A 14,744-nucleotide genomic window follows, 5' to 3' on the forward strand; every position below is an offset into this window, starting at 1 on the left:
TCAGGGATAATTCCTAAATTATTGCATATGGTTTGACCAAGGACCATCATTCCACGGGCAAGTCATGGCCAATTGCTAAAAAGCCAATGAAGTTAAAGTGTATCAGGGGAGCCATGGCTGTTGCCTTATAAGGAAGTGACAAGAGAGAGGTATTAGGAGTGGAAAGCTTAAAACTGTCACCACTGGCTGTGTGACCTTGGGTGAGTCTTCCATTATTGTGCATTCCTTTATCTATAAAAGAAGCAGGTTGGGCTTGATCTCTGCAGGGTCAATGCCAGCTTAAAAACTGCATGACTGCTGTCTACATGTGTTTTGATGAATCTTTGATTGTAATTATTTCAGTGGAAACTAGGAATCAAGAGCAAATCAAAGAAATTTTCCAGAAGCAGAGGCAAAGGGGTGAAAAAAGAGCATGAAATCAAAGATGCAATGAGATTTCTAGCATAGAGGAACAGCGGCACCCGTGATAGCCCAAGTACTTGGCCGGGACAGCCAATGCCACGTCAGACACGCCAAGTCAGCAATGCTGACAAGTTGTGTGCGAGCAGAGCATTTCACAGAACATTACAGGGAAGGGGTTCTCAGCGGTAACCTGGCCCACTGCCCTGTCAGAGCACGCCTTGATTCTTCAACACCTTCAGCAATGGGCTGAGTTCATTGTCCCAAGAGATCATGTGTTGTGCTGAAGTCCCGTGGAAGTTACAATAACTTGGCCAACACCAGCCTCAAGGGCCAGAAGAGACCAGAATAGCAACCGAACCTGACTTTTTTGCAAGACTTTTTCCCCCTCCCATTGAGTCAAAACAGACCTGCTAATTTCTGTTCTCTGAAACAAAATAAGACAAAAAACACATTGCTGCTGCCCCTCCCGCAAGTGGCAAATCCTCACAAACCTGCAGAAAGCTGTGCTGGAGCCCAAGAGCCCAGTGGATCCTCAGGTTGTTGCTCTTGGCCTGTTGCGCAGTTTTAAGTACTGTTGTTTTCCAACCCCTGAGCAGCCTCTGTGTTGTTCTCAGAACACACTCATTTGTCAATGTCCCTTTCAGCCCAGGGGGAAGTCCCAGGCAAATAGGGATTCCTTCTATGTGAAAAAGCACCGGATATCTAGTGATGTGGGCCAAGACAGCTGGTATGCCCACGCAGATGACCATCAAACCTGCATGTGACCACAGAAGAAAACTGTGGGTGTGATGAGGCTGGGTGATCCCCAGCATGACTGAGTGAAGAGAGAAGAGCGTGGAGCTCATAAGGGAAGCTCAGAGACGCTGGGGAACAGGGAGAATAACACAGAAGAGGCCACTGGTGTAGGAGTGATGTGGCGAGCAGAAGATGGAGCCAGGGTCAGTGAACTCTACGTGGTCAGCAGAGGGTTCAGCAAATAGGACTCAGCTCTGCCCAAAAGTTGAGGAAACAGGAGAGCTGGGAAAATGCTAGATCAGTGGGGCCAAAACTCTTTTCGGTGAAGTCAAGCGCAGTATCATTCAAAAGATGCAGATGGATGGAATGGGTTTCTGATTGAGGAGGGAATGAACTGATGTGTATTTGATTACTAATGAAAAGAGTAGAGATGAGAAACTGAGATGATAGAAAAGACTTTGTGTGTGCAGCAACTTCTAAAAGTTTACAAGGTTGCCAGTGAGATGGTGCAAGAAGCCAGTCCTCTGCTTGTAGCATCAGGATCCCATATGGATGCTGGTTCAAGTCTCAGCTGTGTCACTTCCCATCCAGCTCCCTGCTGATGACCTGGGAAAACAGCAGAAGATGATCCAAGTCCTTGGGCCCTGGACCCACGTAAGAGACCCAGAAGAAGCTCCTGGCTTCAAATCAGCTCAGCTCCAGGTGTGGTGGCCATTTGGGGAATGAACCAGCAGATGGAAGATCCTTGGTATCTCTATGTAAAATGTTGCCTTTCCGATAAAAATACATTAATCTTTTTGTAAAGGTTCACAAAAATTGAATTAAAAGGTTCAGTTAATTTTGTTGGAAAAACCTTCAGAAATCCACCCATAGCTTTTTTTTTTCATGATACACTATTTATGAACTTTTTGAAGATTCCATGTGCATATGAATTTTAAAATGTTTTGCACTAAAATCAATTATCTTTTAATTTTTTTCTTATGTATTCTTATTTTTGTTTGAAACAGAGCAGGGGAATACAGAGATCTTCCAATTGCTGCTTCACCCAACCCCTGCCTCCAGGCACCCCAATTTTGGGGAATGGATAAGACTGAAGCCAGTAGAAGAGAACAGAATTTAAGTCTCACACGTGCATGGCAGGGGCTCAAGTCCTTGAACAGTTATCTCCTGCCTCCCAGGGTAGGCCTTCATAGGAGACAGAATTGAAAGTAGAGGATACGGGGCATGAACCAAGCACTCAAATACAGCAATGTGAACATTTCAAATCTGTTCCAGATGTTGACCCCTAAATGTATCCTTTAGTTCTACTTTCTACAAACTAAAAATTGGTGCATATGTGTTTGTTTTAAAATTTTTTTTAATTGGAAAGGCAGAAACAAAGATCTCCCATCTGCTGGTTCACTCCCCAAATGACCAGTCTGAAGAGCTGAGCCAATCTGAAGTCAGGAGCTTCTTTTGGGTCTCCCACAAGGATGCAGGGTCCCAGGGATTTGGGCTGTCCTCTACTGCTTTCCCAGGCTACAAGCAGAAAGCTGGGTGGGATATGGAGCAGCCAGGACACAAACTGATGCCCATATGGGATCCTGGTGATGCAAGGCAAACCATTACGCTGGGTCCTAAAAATGATTTTAATTTGAGAGAGAGAAGGCAAGAAATAGAGAGAGAGAGAACGAGTGAGCTCCTGTCCAGTTCTTCATTTCCCACATGCCTGTAATTGCCAATATTGGGCTGGAGTCAGAGCCAGGATCTTGGAAATCGATGTAGGTGTCCTGTATGTGTAGCAGAAGCTCAGTTCCCTGAGCCATCACTGCCTCCTCCCAGGGTCTGTGTTGTCTGGAAGAGGGAGTCAAGTGCTGGGTCTAGCAATAAACTTAACTGCTTAGACATCATAATAGGCTAAATGCTCACTTACTCCACCGACTTTTTTTTGAAATGCCCTCACCTGGATGTGTTGGTCTATCATTTGAAGTTAGGATGGTCTCAAACATAAGAAAAAGGTAAGGCTAGTAGGCAGGCCACTTCACGTCTTTAGACCTCCCAGTGGTACATAGAGGGTGCTTCTGTGATCTGGTAAGGGAAGGACCCAGTCGGAAGAAAGGGGTTTGGGACACCTGAGAAGGAGTCTATAGCTTTCACTCAAAGAACGCCAAGAGTTCTTGTTCTGGAGTGATACGTCACACAATCGCTGGTCCCAGATCACAGCTTGATAAACCAGTGCTCCTCTCTGTATGTATTCTCTCAGTTAATAGGATTGCTGTCTGTCTAGTCCCCCAAATTAGAAGAAGTCTACTGTTTTGCTGGCCTACTCATTTGCTCACTCTTTCCTTTTGTGTGATTAACCACTGAGGTCTTTCTCGTTACAGCTTCTTCTCTGTCCTCACCTCCATGCTTGTCTACGTCCTGAAGTCATTCACAGAGACACCTGCAACTGCTCCTTCACTTGCGCCTCCTCTGTCCCCTTCACACACACCCTCTGCCTAGCCACAGCAGTCTAGCTCAGGCCCCAGATGGAACTCTTGCTTTGCAGCCTTCATGATACCCAAGTGCTCTCACATTCTTGAGTGGTTCAGGCTCCTCTGCAAGGACCCATAAACCGCCTTCCTAGTCTGCAGCCACATTCCTGGCCATGTCCACATTTTGCCCTCATCAGACACTCCCAAATCATTGTTGCTTTCTCACTACAATGAACTACTACTGTCCCACATTTCTAATCAGGCTCCCCTCTGGGTTGGAGTGTCCTGCTCTGTACCTGGTTAAGCCATGCCAAACCAGTATAGAATAAAGAATAGTGTAATATGCTTCTCTGTGCCCCTCACCCAGGGGTCCACTCAGAAGCATTCTTGTCTGGCCGTACCACCAAGTCTGCCCCAGTCCTGGATCCAATTTGAAGGAAACAAAGAAGGCACAGCCTGTGAATGGTCAAGGTCTCTGTGTGCACCCAAGAGAAGGAGTCTGTTTTGTTCTGTTTGAAGATGTGATCCTCAATTCCTATTAGCATCCCTGTGGTATGATTTTTTTTTTAATGTAAGGGTTTCTGCACCCCAAGTAGGTGTTCCTGGAGGAGGATCCAGTCAACTAGCATTTTGTTTTCTTTGCCAGACTTTTTCCTTGTGGTAGGACACACAGAACGTAAAAGTGTCATTTCAACCACTTTTAAGTTTAATGGCGTTGAGTACAGGAACTTTTTTTTACAAAAATTTATTGATTTAGTGATTTATTTGAAATGGAGAGAGAGAGAGAGGAGAGAGACCCTCCGCCTGTTGGTCCACGCCCCCCCCCCCCACCAAGGGGTTGTTAATAGCCTGGGCTGAGCCAGACAAAAGCCAAGAGCCTAGAACTTTATCTAGGTTTCCCCTCTGGTAGTAGGGGACCAAGTATCCTGGCCATCCTACTGCCTTCCCAGACATATGACCAGGAGACTGCACTGGAAGTTGACCCCCCTCCCCAGACTTGACCTGCCTCTTGAATATAGTGGCTTAGCTACCATCCTCACCACCACACCTCCGGGATCCGTCATCATCTCTAGCAGAGACACTGAACCCATTGAACAACATTGTATTCCCTCCCTCCCTACAATCCCAGCAACCTCTGTGCTGCCTCTATGAATTTCCATTTTCTGCGTTCTGAGCAAGGATGGGAATGTGCAGCAAAGTTTGGGAACCCCTGGGTCCGCTCCCTCTGAGGTCAGAAAGTCCCTGGGCTAGGAGGAAATGGAATAAGCCAAGCTTATTCTGGCACCAGAAAAAGAGAGCACAATCCATGCATCATTTTTCGTAATCCACACTTTCCACAGACTTTTTGAAGACCATTTGTGCTGTTGATTTTGCAGCATGAGAAGAATGGTGATGTCATATTACCTTTTCATGTCATCGTCATGTCAACTGGACCTAGCTAGGGATTCCCCTGCCCGTTGTTCACAAAATGAAGCTCCTCGAGGCTCTTGGCTCCTGAAGGGCACTGCTGTCCTTCTCCATGTGCAGGGCAGAGCTGACAGCACCTACCCGAGAGGCCTGAGCTGCTGCCTTGCCCAACTCTCGCCATCTCTCCACCTCCTCTGTCTCTTCTGTGATGTTTCCACCTCAATGGCATGGCCAGGCAGTCTCTAGCCTGTGCCAGGATTCTGGTATGGAGCTGGTGATTTTCTGCCCACTGCTTTTGCCTCCATCTCTTTTCTGGATTTCCAAACCAAATTGCAATGTGTTATAGCTTCCAGTCCTTCCCTTCATTACCCCTGCCACCATGGCTGGGCGCTGCTAGCTTGCTGGCAGTAAAGGAGAGACGGGCCTGCTGTAAGTCACATCCTCCAAGGACAGCCTGCCAAACCAGCCTGCAGAAGGGAGGCAGTTCCACCTCTGTGATTAACCACAGCCGGAGATTTTAATTGACACAGCAAGCGGATGTTCCAAGAGGCTTCATAAAGCAAGGATAGAGGGACTGTCATGCTGAACTTCTTAGCTTTCAGCTGTGGAATGTAGTGATGGCTGATGCAGATCCTGATAGTTCCAGCATTCCATTTGGGAGCCTGCTTAGATGGTGGGGCATTCACAATACTCTAACCATATTGTTACCCTCTCCCTCAATTTTCCGTATGTGACCACTGAGTTCATGGGACAGTCGTAAACATTTTCCTCCGTTGTTTTAGCTTCTGCATTTGTGGAAAGTTGTGTTTGCTAAAACTGGATTAGGTTGCACTTCAGAGAATTGTTTTCTTTTTAAAAGATTTATGGATTTAATTGGAAAGGCAGAGTGACACAGAGAGAGCTTCCATCTGCTGGGTCTCTCCCCCAAATAGAAAAACCAGGATTGAGCCAGGCGGAACCCAACATGCCTGGAACTCCATCCAAGCACTTGGCCCATCTTACACTCGATTTAAATAAAAGTATCCATTATTTGAAAAGCAGAAATAAAAAGGGATTGAGAGATTGAGATCTTCTATCTGATCACCCATTCCCAAATGGCCACAAAGACAGGAGCTAGACCAGTTCGAAACCAGGAGCCAAGAGCTTCCTCTAGGTCTCCGATGTGTATGCAGGGACCCAGTTACTTGAGCCATCCTCCACTGCTTTCTGAGGTGCATCAGCAGGGAGCTGGAATGGAAATGAAGCAGCTGGGTCTTGAAACGGCACCCTTACGGGGTGCCATTGTAGTGGGCAGCAATTGTATCAGCTATGCTACTGCGTCAGCCCTGTCTTACACTTCATCCCCAGGTTCATTAGCAGGGAGCTGGATCAGAAGCGGAGCAACTGGATGAGCTCATGTGGGTGCCAGTGTCGAAGACAACAGCCTAACTTGGTGTGCCACAACACAGATCCCCCAGTTTTCTGAAATGACAGTTATCAGCTAATATCAAGGATTTCTTTTCGAGGAAGCTATAGTCTAAGGAATATTTTAGGATTATCTCGCAGCAGCATTATTAGCATCTTTACTTTGGCACTAGCGGTACTAAAGCATTAAAAGATGAGGGAATCAGCCATTGTGTCGTATCTGGTTGAGTAATGGACACTACAGCATGTAAATCTACAGAGTTGTCATGTCACATAGCCCAGGTTTGGGTCTCACCCGTCATTAGTGATGCAGTACATGGAAGTGAGTAATCATATAATGGTGTTGGACACTAAGTAGCACAAGGTTGCAATGTGTCATTGTTTCAATGTGTTGTTACGGAGGTCAAGAATGGATTCTGATGTCTTAAGGTGAGTGGGATAGAGGCTCTGGCGCATCTTGATCAGCCCCTATGGCCCACGTCTATCTTTCCCCCCAGGAAAATAACGTAATTGTGCATATGAAATTCTAGAAAGATCTCACAGCTCATGTGGTTTGTTTCTGCTCATTCTCTGTGACAAGTAAAACTGCAGCAAATTGTCCGTCTCTAATTGTCCCTCATTAGGGCGTATTTGTTGGGGTAGAATTTCTGGATCAGAAGATAGGCACATAGAAGCACTCAGAAAGTTACCACCAATTCCCCTTTGCCCTCTGGCAGCTGCTTCCCTCACATTCATCAACATCAAGAAGCTATGTCTTTTAATGCTATTTTCTGGTTTTTTTTTTTTTTTAATGGTTTCAAGTTTTACACAGTTGGAACTTACTCAGATACATAGGATCAATCAAACAGTATTTTCCAAATAAATAACCAAATGCCCTAGCACTGTTTATTAAATAAGCCAAGACTATCCAGCTTGGTTTTAAAACACCTTCCTTGTGTGGACTCAGTCCTCCGAGTGCCAAGATGAGATGAGGAATCTTTAAAATGTTCATGGAAGATGTGTAATATGAAGAAAACTATGCATGAGTTTCAAACACTTTCTGTACCAGAACAGATTTATTTTATGTGAAAGACACAGCGACAAAAGAAGGAGAAGATGCATACAGGGAGAAGGGAGGTGGGCACAGAGAGATCTTCCATACACTGGGTCACTCCCCAGATGCCTGCAGCGGCCAAGGCCAGAAGGCAGGAACTTCTGGCTTGAAGGAAAACCCAGTGTTCTCAGTGGTCATCTGCTGCCCCCAGGTGTGTTAGGAAGGAGCCTCGGGTGAAGTTCGGGGGAGCTAGGACTGGAACCAGACACTCCATTTTGGGATGCTGTGCCACAACGCCTATCCCCCGAAATATTTTTAAATTACACCTTATTTTTTCACAAAGGTTTTGAAGTCTCATATTATTTAAAAAACATTTTTCTAGTACATTTTTTCCTACCCTGCTGTAATAGTACTCTGTTACTCTATTTTAAAATGTTCTTGATTTCTGTCACCTAACCACTCACAAAACTTCAGAGTTATGCTGTTTCTAACTCTGACCTTGCGCTGCACCAGATTGCCTCTGAGATTTAGATAGAAACTGCATATTTTTCTAAGCGTAACTAAGGGAGGAAGAATATCCTGTGATTTTGCATCCCCTCACTAAGGACCTAATGGTAAATTTTTTATATTCAAACTTTGGTTAGAACTCCGTAAGTATATTCTAGGTTTTGTTCTATCAGCTCTGTACATTTCTGATAAAGTATAGGTTTATAGAACTTGGTCATTTTTCTCACACTTTGAAAGCCCCAGCTGACCTCATCTATAAAGCCAAGCAAAGCAATAATACTTATTTGTAAAGTCATGAAAATTATGTTAAATAATGCATAGTATCTGAACTAAGTATGTTTAGTTGGAGTCTTGGAAAACTGGCAATTAGTATAAATAGTATATATATATATTTATACATTCATATAGGTAGACACACATAGCTCATGATAACTTTTTTCAATTTTGTGTTTTTTTCCAAACTTTTTAATTTTACTGTTTCATGGTTACCAAGTCATCTTCAAATAATGACAATTTTTAAAGTATTTACTTATTTTTTATTGGAAAATCAGGTTTATACAGAGAAGGAGAAGCAGAGAGAAAGATCTTCCATCTGCTAGTTCACTTTCCATGTGGCTGCAATGGTCGGAGCTGAGCTGGGCCAAACCCAGGAGCCAGGAGCTTCTTCTGGATCTCCCATCTGGGTTCAGGATTCCCAAGGTTTTGGGCCATCCTATGCTGTTTTCCCTTGCCACAGGCAGGGAGCTGGATGGGAAGTGGAGCAGTTGGATACAAACCAGTGTCCATGTGAGATTCTGGCTTATGCAAGGTGAAGACTTGAGCCTATAGGCTACTGTGCTGGGCCCAAAATGACAATTTTATTATTTTTTTAAAGATTTATTCATTTTATTACAGTCAGATATACAGAGAGGAGGAGAGACAGAGAGGAAGATCTTCCATCCGATGATTCACTCCCCAAGTGAGCCGCAACGGGCCGGTGCGCGCCAATCCAAAGCAGGGAACCCGGAACCTCTTCTGGGTCTCCCACGCGGGTGCAGGGTCCCAATGCATTGGGCCATCCTCAACCGCTTTCCCAGGCCACAAGCAGGGAGCTGGATGGGAAGTGGAGCTGCTGGAATTAGAACCGGCGCCCATATGGGATCCCGGGGCGTTCAAGGTGAGGACTTTAGCCACTAGGCCACGTTGCCGGACTCCATAATGGCAATTTTAAATACTCTGATTCATTTTCTGAATGTGCACAGGGTATTCATTAGGGGGCACTGGAGCCAGACTCAGTGCTTGAGCACAGGCACGCTGACATGGGCCTCTTTTATTATTACCATGTATCTGAAAGGCAGAGAGACAGAGACACTGCTCTGCTTGTTCACTCCCCGAATGCCGGCAGTGTCCAGGACTGGCTCATGCCAAACCCAGGAGCCTGAAACGCACTTGCCTATTCTAGCTTTAATTTCAACATGTTCCATTTTATGTGATTTTGAGCATAAGGATCACAAATGATGCCATTTCTACTTGCTTTCTGCATTTTTAAGTGAGTAGATTGGAGTAATTTTTTTCTTATGTCCAAACCTCTTGGTTTTTGTTATTAAGATTTATCATTTGGAGCCAAGAAAATAAGTAACAAATTATGGTTATTGTGTGCATTTTGTTTTTGAAAGAAAGTGACCTATGGCATCTTATTTGATTTTCTATCTTGTTCCATATAGTGTTAACTATATGTTTAAACATTTTAATGCTTGGGGCTGGTGTTGTGGACTGCCAGGCTAACCCTACACCTGCAAGCAACAGCATCCCATATGGAAGCCAGTTCATGTCCCAGCTGCCCTGCTTCAAGTCCAGCTCTCTTCTTAGGCCTGGGAAAGCAGTGGAAGACGGCCTAAGGCCCCTGCAGTCATGTGGGAAGTCAGGAATACATTCCTGGTTCTCAGCTTTGAATCAGGTCAGCTCTGGTCATTGTGGCCATTTGGGAAATAAACCAGTGGATGGGAGACCTCTCTCTCTCTCTCTCTGTCTCCTTCTCTGTCAACATCTGCCTTTCAAGTAAAAATAAGCAAATCTGTACAATAAATAAACAATTCTCATCACCAGTTTTTATGTCACATGTCATGTACAAATTCACTCATTCATCGATTTATTTGAGAGGGAGAGGGAGTAGCTGCCACTGTTTGAATCTTGGTATGTCTGGGAGCTGAGAACTCAAGCCACATCTCCCACGTGGGTAGCAGGGATGTATCTATTGGCTGGAGACATCACCGTGCCTGTTAGACTCAGATTCCTGTATTGCCCACTCAACCGCATTAGGCAGGCACCCGGTTCCTGTCTTACAGAATGTGATTGATTCCTGCCTGAATAACAACCCAGTGTGCTATACCTGAAACTAAGTTCATCTCCCTCAGATTTCTACTCTTAGGGTGGGCCTTTGGTTGGGGCGCCGGCATCCTGGCCACACTCTGGATTGCAGCTTCCTGCCATGTGCACCCCAAGAGGCAGCAGGCAACTTCTGCAGTTCTGGCTCCCTGTCACCCACATGAAGATTAGGAATTGAGCTCCGTGCTGCAGGCTTCTGCTTGTCCCCAACTGGACTGTTCATGGGCATTTGGGAACTGAACCAGCAAATGGGAAATCTCGCCCTCTGTCTGCCTTGCCAATAAAGTAAATAAATACATTCATCTAAGAACAAAACCCACAACTTGTAGGTCATCGTTTTCTGGGTGAGCATGTTGAGTGCATCTGAAGTTAACCTGGCTTCCTGTTCCATTTTCGTCCTAGGTTCTTTCTAATTCTTCCTTTGTTTTCCAAGTTGGAATGTTTCTTCTTAGCCAGATGTTTTCCTTTTTCGATGGTGGCTGTTAACCAATGACTACAAACTTGGAACTATAAACCCAGATGCTTTGTTAGTTGACAGTTCTATAGGTAAGAAGGTCAGGAGTCCCTCGAGGACCCAAATCACTGTGGCATGGAGCTCTCCGACGCCCGCGTGGGAGACGCCACATGTAGGCTGGCACTGGCTGTGGCAGAATTTTGTTACATGTGGCTGTGGCACCCAGGCCTTCATGTCTCTGTGGCTGTTGGCTGGGAAGTTGCTGTGGTCCATCTCCGGAAGCTGCCGCAATCCCGGGGTTTGCTGCTGCCTCTTCCTTCTGCGAGCCAGCAGCAGCTGAGCTCAGCTCAGCTCGGTCCTGTTTCAGATCCCTCCAGCTTCTTGTTCTGCACCATCTCTCAGACTCCAGCCATGGAGGACGTCTCTGTAAGGGCCCGTGTGCTTATCATGGGCCCTGTCAGATCTCTTGGTGTCTCTCCCCATCTCCAAGTCTATGACCTTGAGCACACCGAGAGAGTTCCGTTTGCCTTGTATCAGGACATAATTACACATGCAAGGCCTCAGGGTTTGGGGGTACGAAGGTTTTCTTTTCTGTGGGGGAGGGTGTTATTCTGCCCACAACTCGAGGCTTTTTTGTTCATCATTTTGATCCAGTTTTCTTAGAAGATGGTGTATCTTTTCAGGATGCATTTTAAAGCATATTGATGTCTCATACTGGATCCTCTGCTTGATAAATGCAATTATCTTCCGTTTTGGATAACTCAGGTTCTCCCTCACATTGTGTGCGACAGTTGGATGTTTTAAACAAGTACTTGGGCCCAAGTACGTGGACCATCTTCCACTACTTTTCAAGGTGTATTATCAGGGAGCTGTGCTGAAAGTGGGGCAACATATGGGATGCCAGCAGCACAGCAGCTTAGCCCACTAAACTGCAATGCTATTTGAAAGCCAAATGAAACAAAACCAGAAACTGCCTAATGCTGCTTTTGTAGAAGTCACGGTACAGAATTTGGATTAGGATGCCGATTGGAATGTAGAATGTATTTTTCATGAGAAATTCTTTCTGTTGCTAAAAAGACTTGGAAATACATTTGCTATCAACAAAAGCATAGCATTCTGAACGGGTGCATTCTCTCTGAAAAGTTGTTTTTTTCTTCACTGAGGGCTTGTCTCACCTCCTTTCTAGTGCCTGTATTAAACAATCACTCTTGTCCTCCTTGGTGGCCCCTGGCTTTCCCCAGGTTCATTCCAGAACCCTGGTCGGCCTGCAGCACCACCTGCGGTCCAGGTGTCCAGATCCGTGAGGTGAAGTGCCGTGTGCTGCTCAAGTTCACACAGACGGAGACTGAGCTGCCTGCAGAGGAGTGTGACGGCCCCGAGCTGCCCAGTGAGCGGCCCTGCCTCCTGGGAGCCTGTGACGAGGGCCTCATCTCCCCAGGGCTAGACACCTTCCTCCAGGAGAAGGACAGCGAGATGACCTATGACTGGGAGTACGCCGGCTTCACTCCCTGCACAGCGACCTGCTTGGGAGGTACTGGAAACTTTGGCTCAATGGACAGATACATGGTACAGTAGAACGGTTTGGGAACTCACTAGGTTGGGTAGACCAGATGTGAAAACTAACCAAAGCCAAAAGGAGGAGAAATGTAACTAATAGAACATTATGCATTGTTTTCTTCTTAAGTTTTATTTGAAAAGTAAGCAAAAGAGACAGAGAAAACAAGATAGGGGGAGAGAGAGAGAGAGAGCTATCTTCTTGCCTCTAGTTTATTCCCAAAATGCTTACAGCAGCTAAGACCAGGCCACAGGAAAGTCAAGAGCCCAGAATATCTTTGGTGTCCTACATGGATGACCCACATGGGGCCCAGGTACTTGAACTAGCACCTGCTGCCTCGCAGGATGAAGATTAGCAGGAAGCTAATTTAGAAGTGGAGGAACAGGGACTCAAGCCAGGCTCTGTAACACAGGAAGCAGGCATCCTAAACAGGAGCTTGACTTCCTGTGCTACACCTGCCTCAACTATGTGTTTTCTTTCTTTTATTTATTTTTTTGCAGTGATTATTCTAGAAAGTGAAGGGTAGTAAGACTGTATCCTGATCAAAAGAAAAAATTGCCTATTCCTTTGCAATTAAGACAATCTTGTGCATACATCTGTTCTTCAGATTGAGGCTATCTGTACTGCGTGCAGTGCAGATAGCATGTAAGCTACTCTGAATAATGATTTAGCTCACACCTGCACCTTGGGCAGCAATCAACAGTGAACAAATGTGTTACCACGATCTTGGATGTGCAGAGAGTGACGTGCACAGCCAGAAAACCTTGGTAATGTCAGAGAGGGGCTGCAGAACAGGCAACCCACTCAGGAAGAATTGGCCACAAGGGCTATGAAAGTGTCCTGGGTTCCAAAGAGGGAACAGTCTGCCCTGTAGGGCCCTGTTGAAAAATGGAAAGATGGAAGTAAGCAATAGAAGAGCTACAGCTTTCGCTAACATGAAGCTGACTTGGTGTCGGACCCAGGCCCCCGACACCCTGTCCTCTGACTCCTGGGTGTGTCTTTGAGCCAGCCAAGGTGGAATGGACTTTACCCCTGAGCATGATGCCCTGATGTCAATCAGTTCCAACGAAGAGTGGGTAAAATAGCAGGAAAAGCTGCTTTACAGGTATTGGCTCAACAGCCTGCTCTCCTCAACAGTGCACCCCACTCAACAGCCTGCTTCACTATGCCTAGGGTCCTGAGCCTATGACCTTGGACTCCCAGGTCAGGGAGCACATGGCCCAGTCCTTGTGCCTGAACTCCTTACTCTTTGTTTCCCAGGACCTCCATCCTGAATTCTCAGTCCTTGCCATTCAGGCTCCACGACTCAGTGCTATCTTTTACTTCCTAGTCTAACTCAAGCTCTGTCTACTGTGACCTTGACAACTGCTGTCCAACATGGCCAGGATCACAATAGCACCACTAAAATGGCAGGTGCCTAACCTAGCCTGCAGCTAAGCTGCTGCCTGGTGTAAAAAGTTACAGGTGTGGCATTAAGGACAAGAATCCTGAGTTCCTCCCAGATTGTTCTCTTACTCATTTTTTCTTACATTCCAGGAGCCCATTTCACCCAAGTAGGAATCATTTGGACCTTGAATGTCTTCTGTGTCTTTTCCCTGGTCGTCTCAGTGCCCTCCCATGACAGCCTCCTGCGCATGCTTAATTCCTCTCCAGGATCCTGGATTAGTCCCTTGTAATGTCTTAGAAACTGTCACACTGACATTCCCTTGGCAATTTGGATATAGGTGCATTCTCTTGATGGGTCTGGAGAAACCCTGTGGAGAAGTCTACTGAGTTGCAATAATGCTACCCTATTCAATCAGACATACCTCGTGCTCTCTGCTATATGAATGCAAAATGCCAGCTGTTGGCACCACTTCTATTTTTTAAGATTCACTTATTTCACGTATTTTAAAATCAGTTACAGTGAGAGACACAGAGAGAAAGAGAGAGAGAGAGAAAGAGAGAGATTCTCTGTCTGCTGGCCACAGTGGCCGGAGCTGAGCTGATCCAAACCAGGAGCCAGAAGCTTCCTTTAGATCTGTGCGGGTGCAGAGGCCCAAGGCCTTGGGCCATCTTCCATTGCTTTCCCAGATGCATTAGTAAGAAACTGGATTGGAATTGGAGCAGCCATGACAGGAACCAACATTCATAGGGAATGCAAGCGCCACAAGTGGAGGGTTAGCCATGCTATGCCACCATGCTGGCCTTACTGCTTTTGAAACTGCAGCCTCTGCAGAAGTCTGGAGCTGCGACTTTCATGAAGAAGCAGGCACCAGCCCTGGCATTGCCTGAATTCTGTGGATTCTCAAGTTTGAAAACATTACATTGATACAATCACTCTCTCAGCTAGTACTTTGTCAACCATGATTTCAATTCTTTTCCTGGCTAGCAAGTCCTCCATAGCTGCGAACACATGGCAGGGCAGTTCTCAATCAGTCAGGAGAGTGT

General features: G+C 45.9%; 1 protein-coding gene across 3 annotated transcripts in view; it reads left to right on the forward strand.

The window, feature by feature from the left end:
• ADAMTSL3 (ADAMTS like 3) overlaps positions 1-14,744 on the forward strand; it is a 318,481-nt gene that overhangs the window by 208,953 nt on the left and 94,784 nt on the right. For all 3 annotated transcript variants that reach the window (XR_009245576.1, XM_058665539.1, XM_058665538.1), the window contains exon 16: positions 12,001-12,290. Coding sequence is in view for 2 of the 3 variants with exons in the window: in XM_058665539.1 (XP_058521522.1) it covers positions 12,001-12,290 (290 nt within the window). In the remaining variant the exon portion in view is untranslated. The remainder of the gene's footprint in view (positions 1-12,000; positions 12,291-14,744) is intronic.

The sequence above is a fragment of the Ochotona princeps genome, chromosome 6, assembly GCF_030435755.1.
Source record: "Ochotona princeps isolate mOchPri1 chromosome 6, mOchPri1.hap1, whole genome shotgun sequence".
NCBI classification, from domain to species: Eukaryota; Metazoa; Chordata; class Mammalia; order Lagomorpha; family Ochotonidae; genus Ochotona; species Ochotona princeps.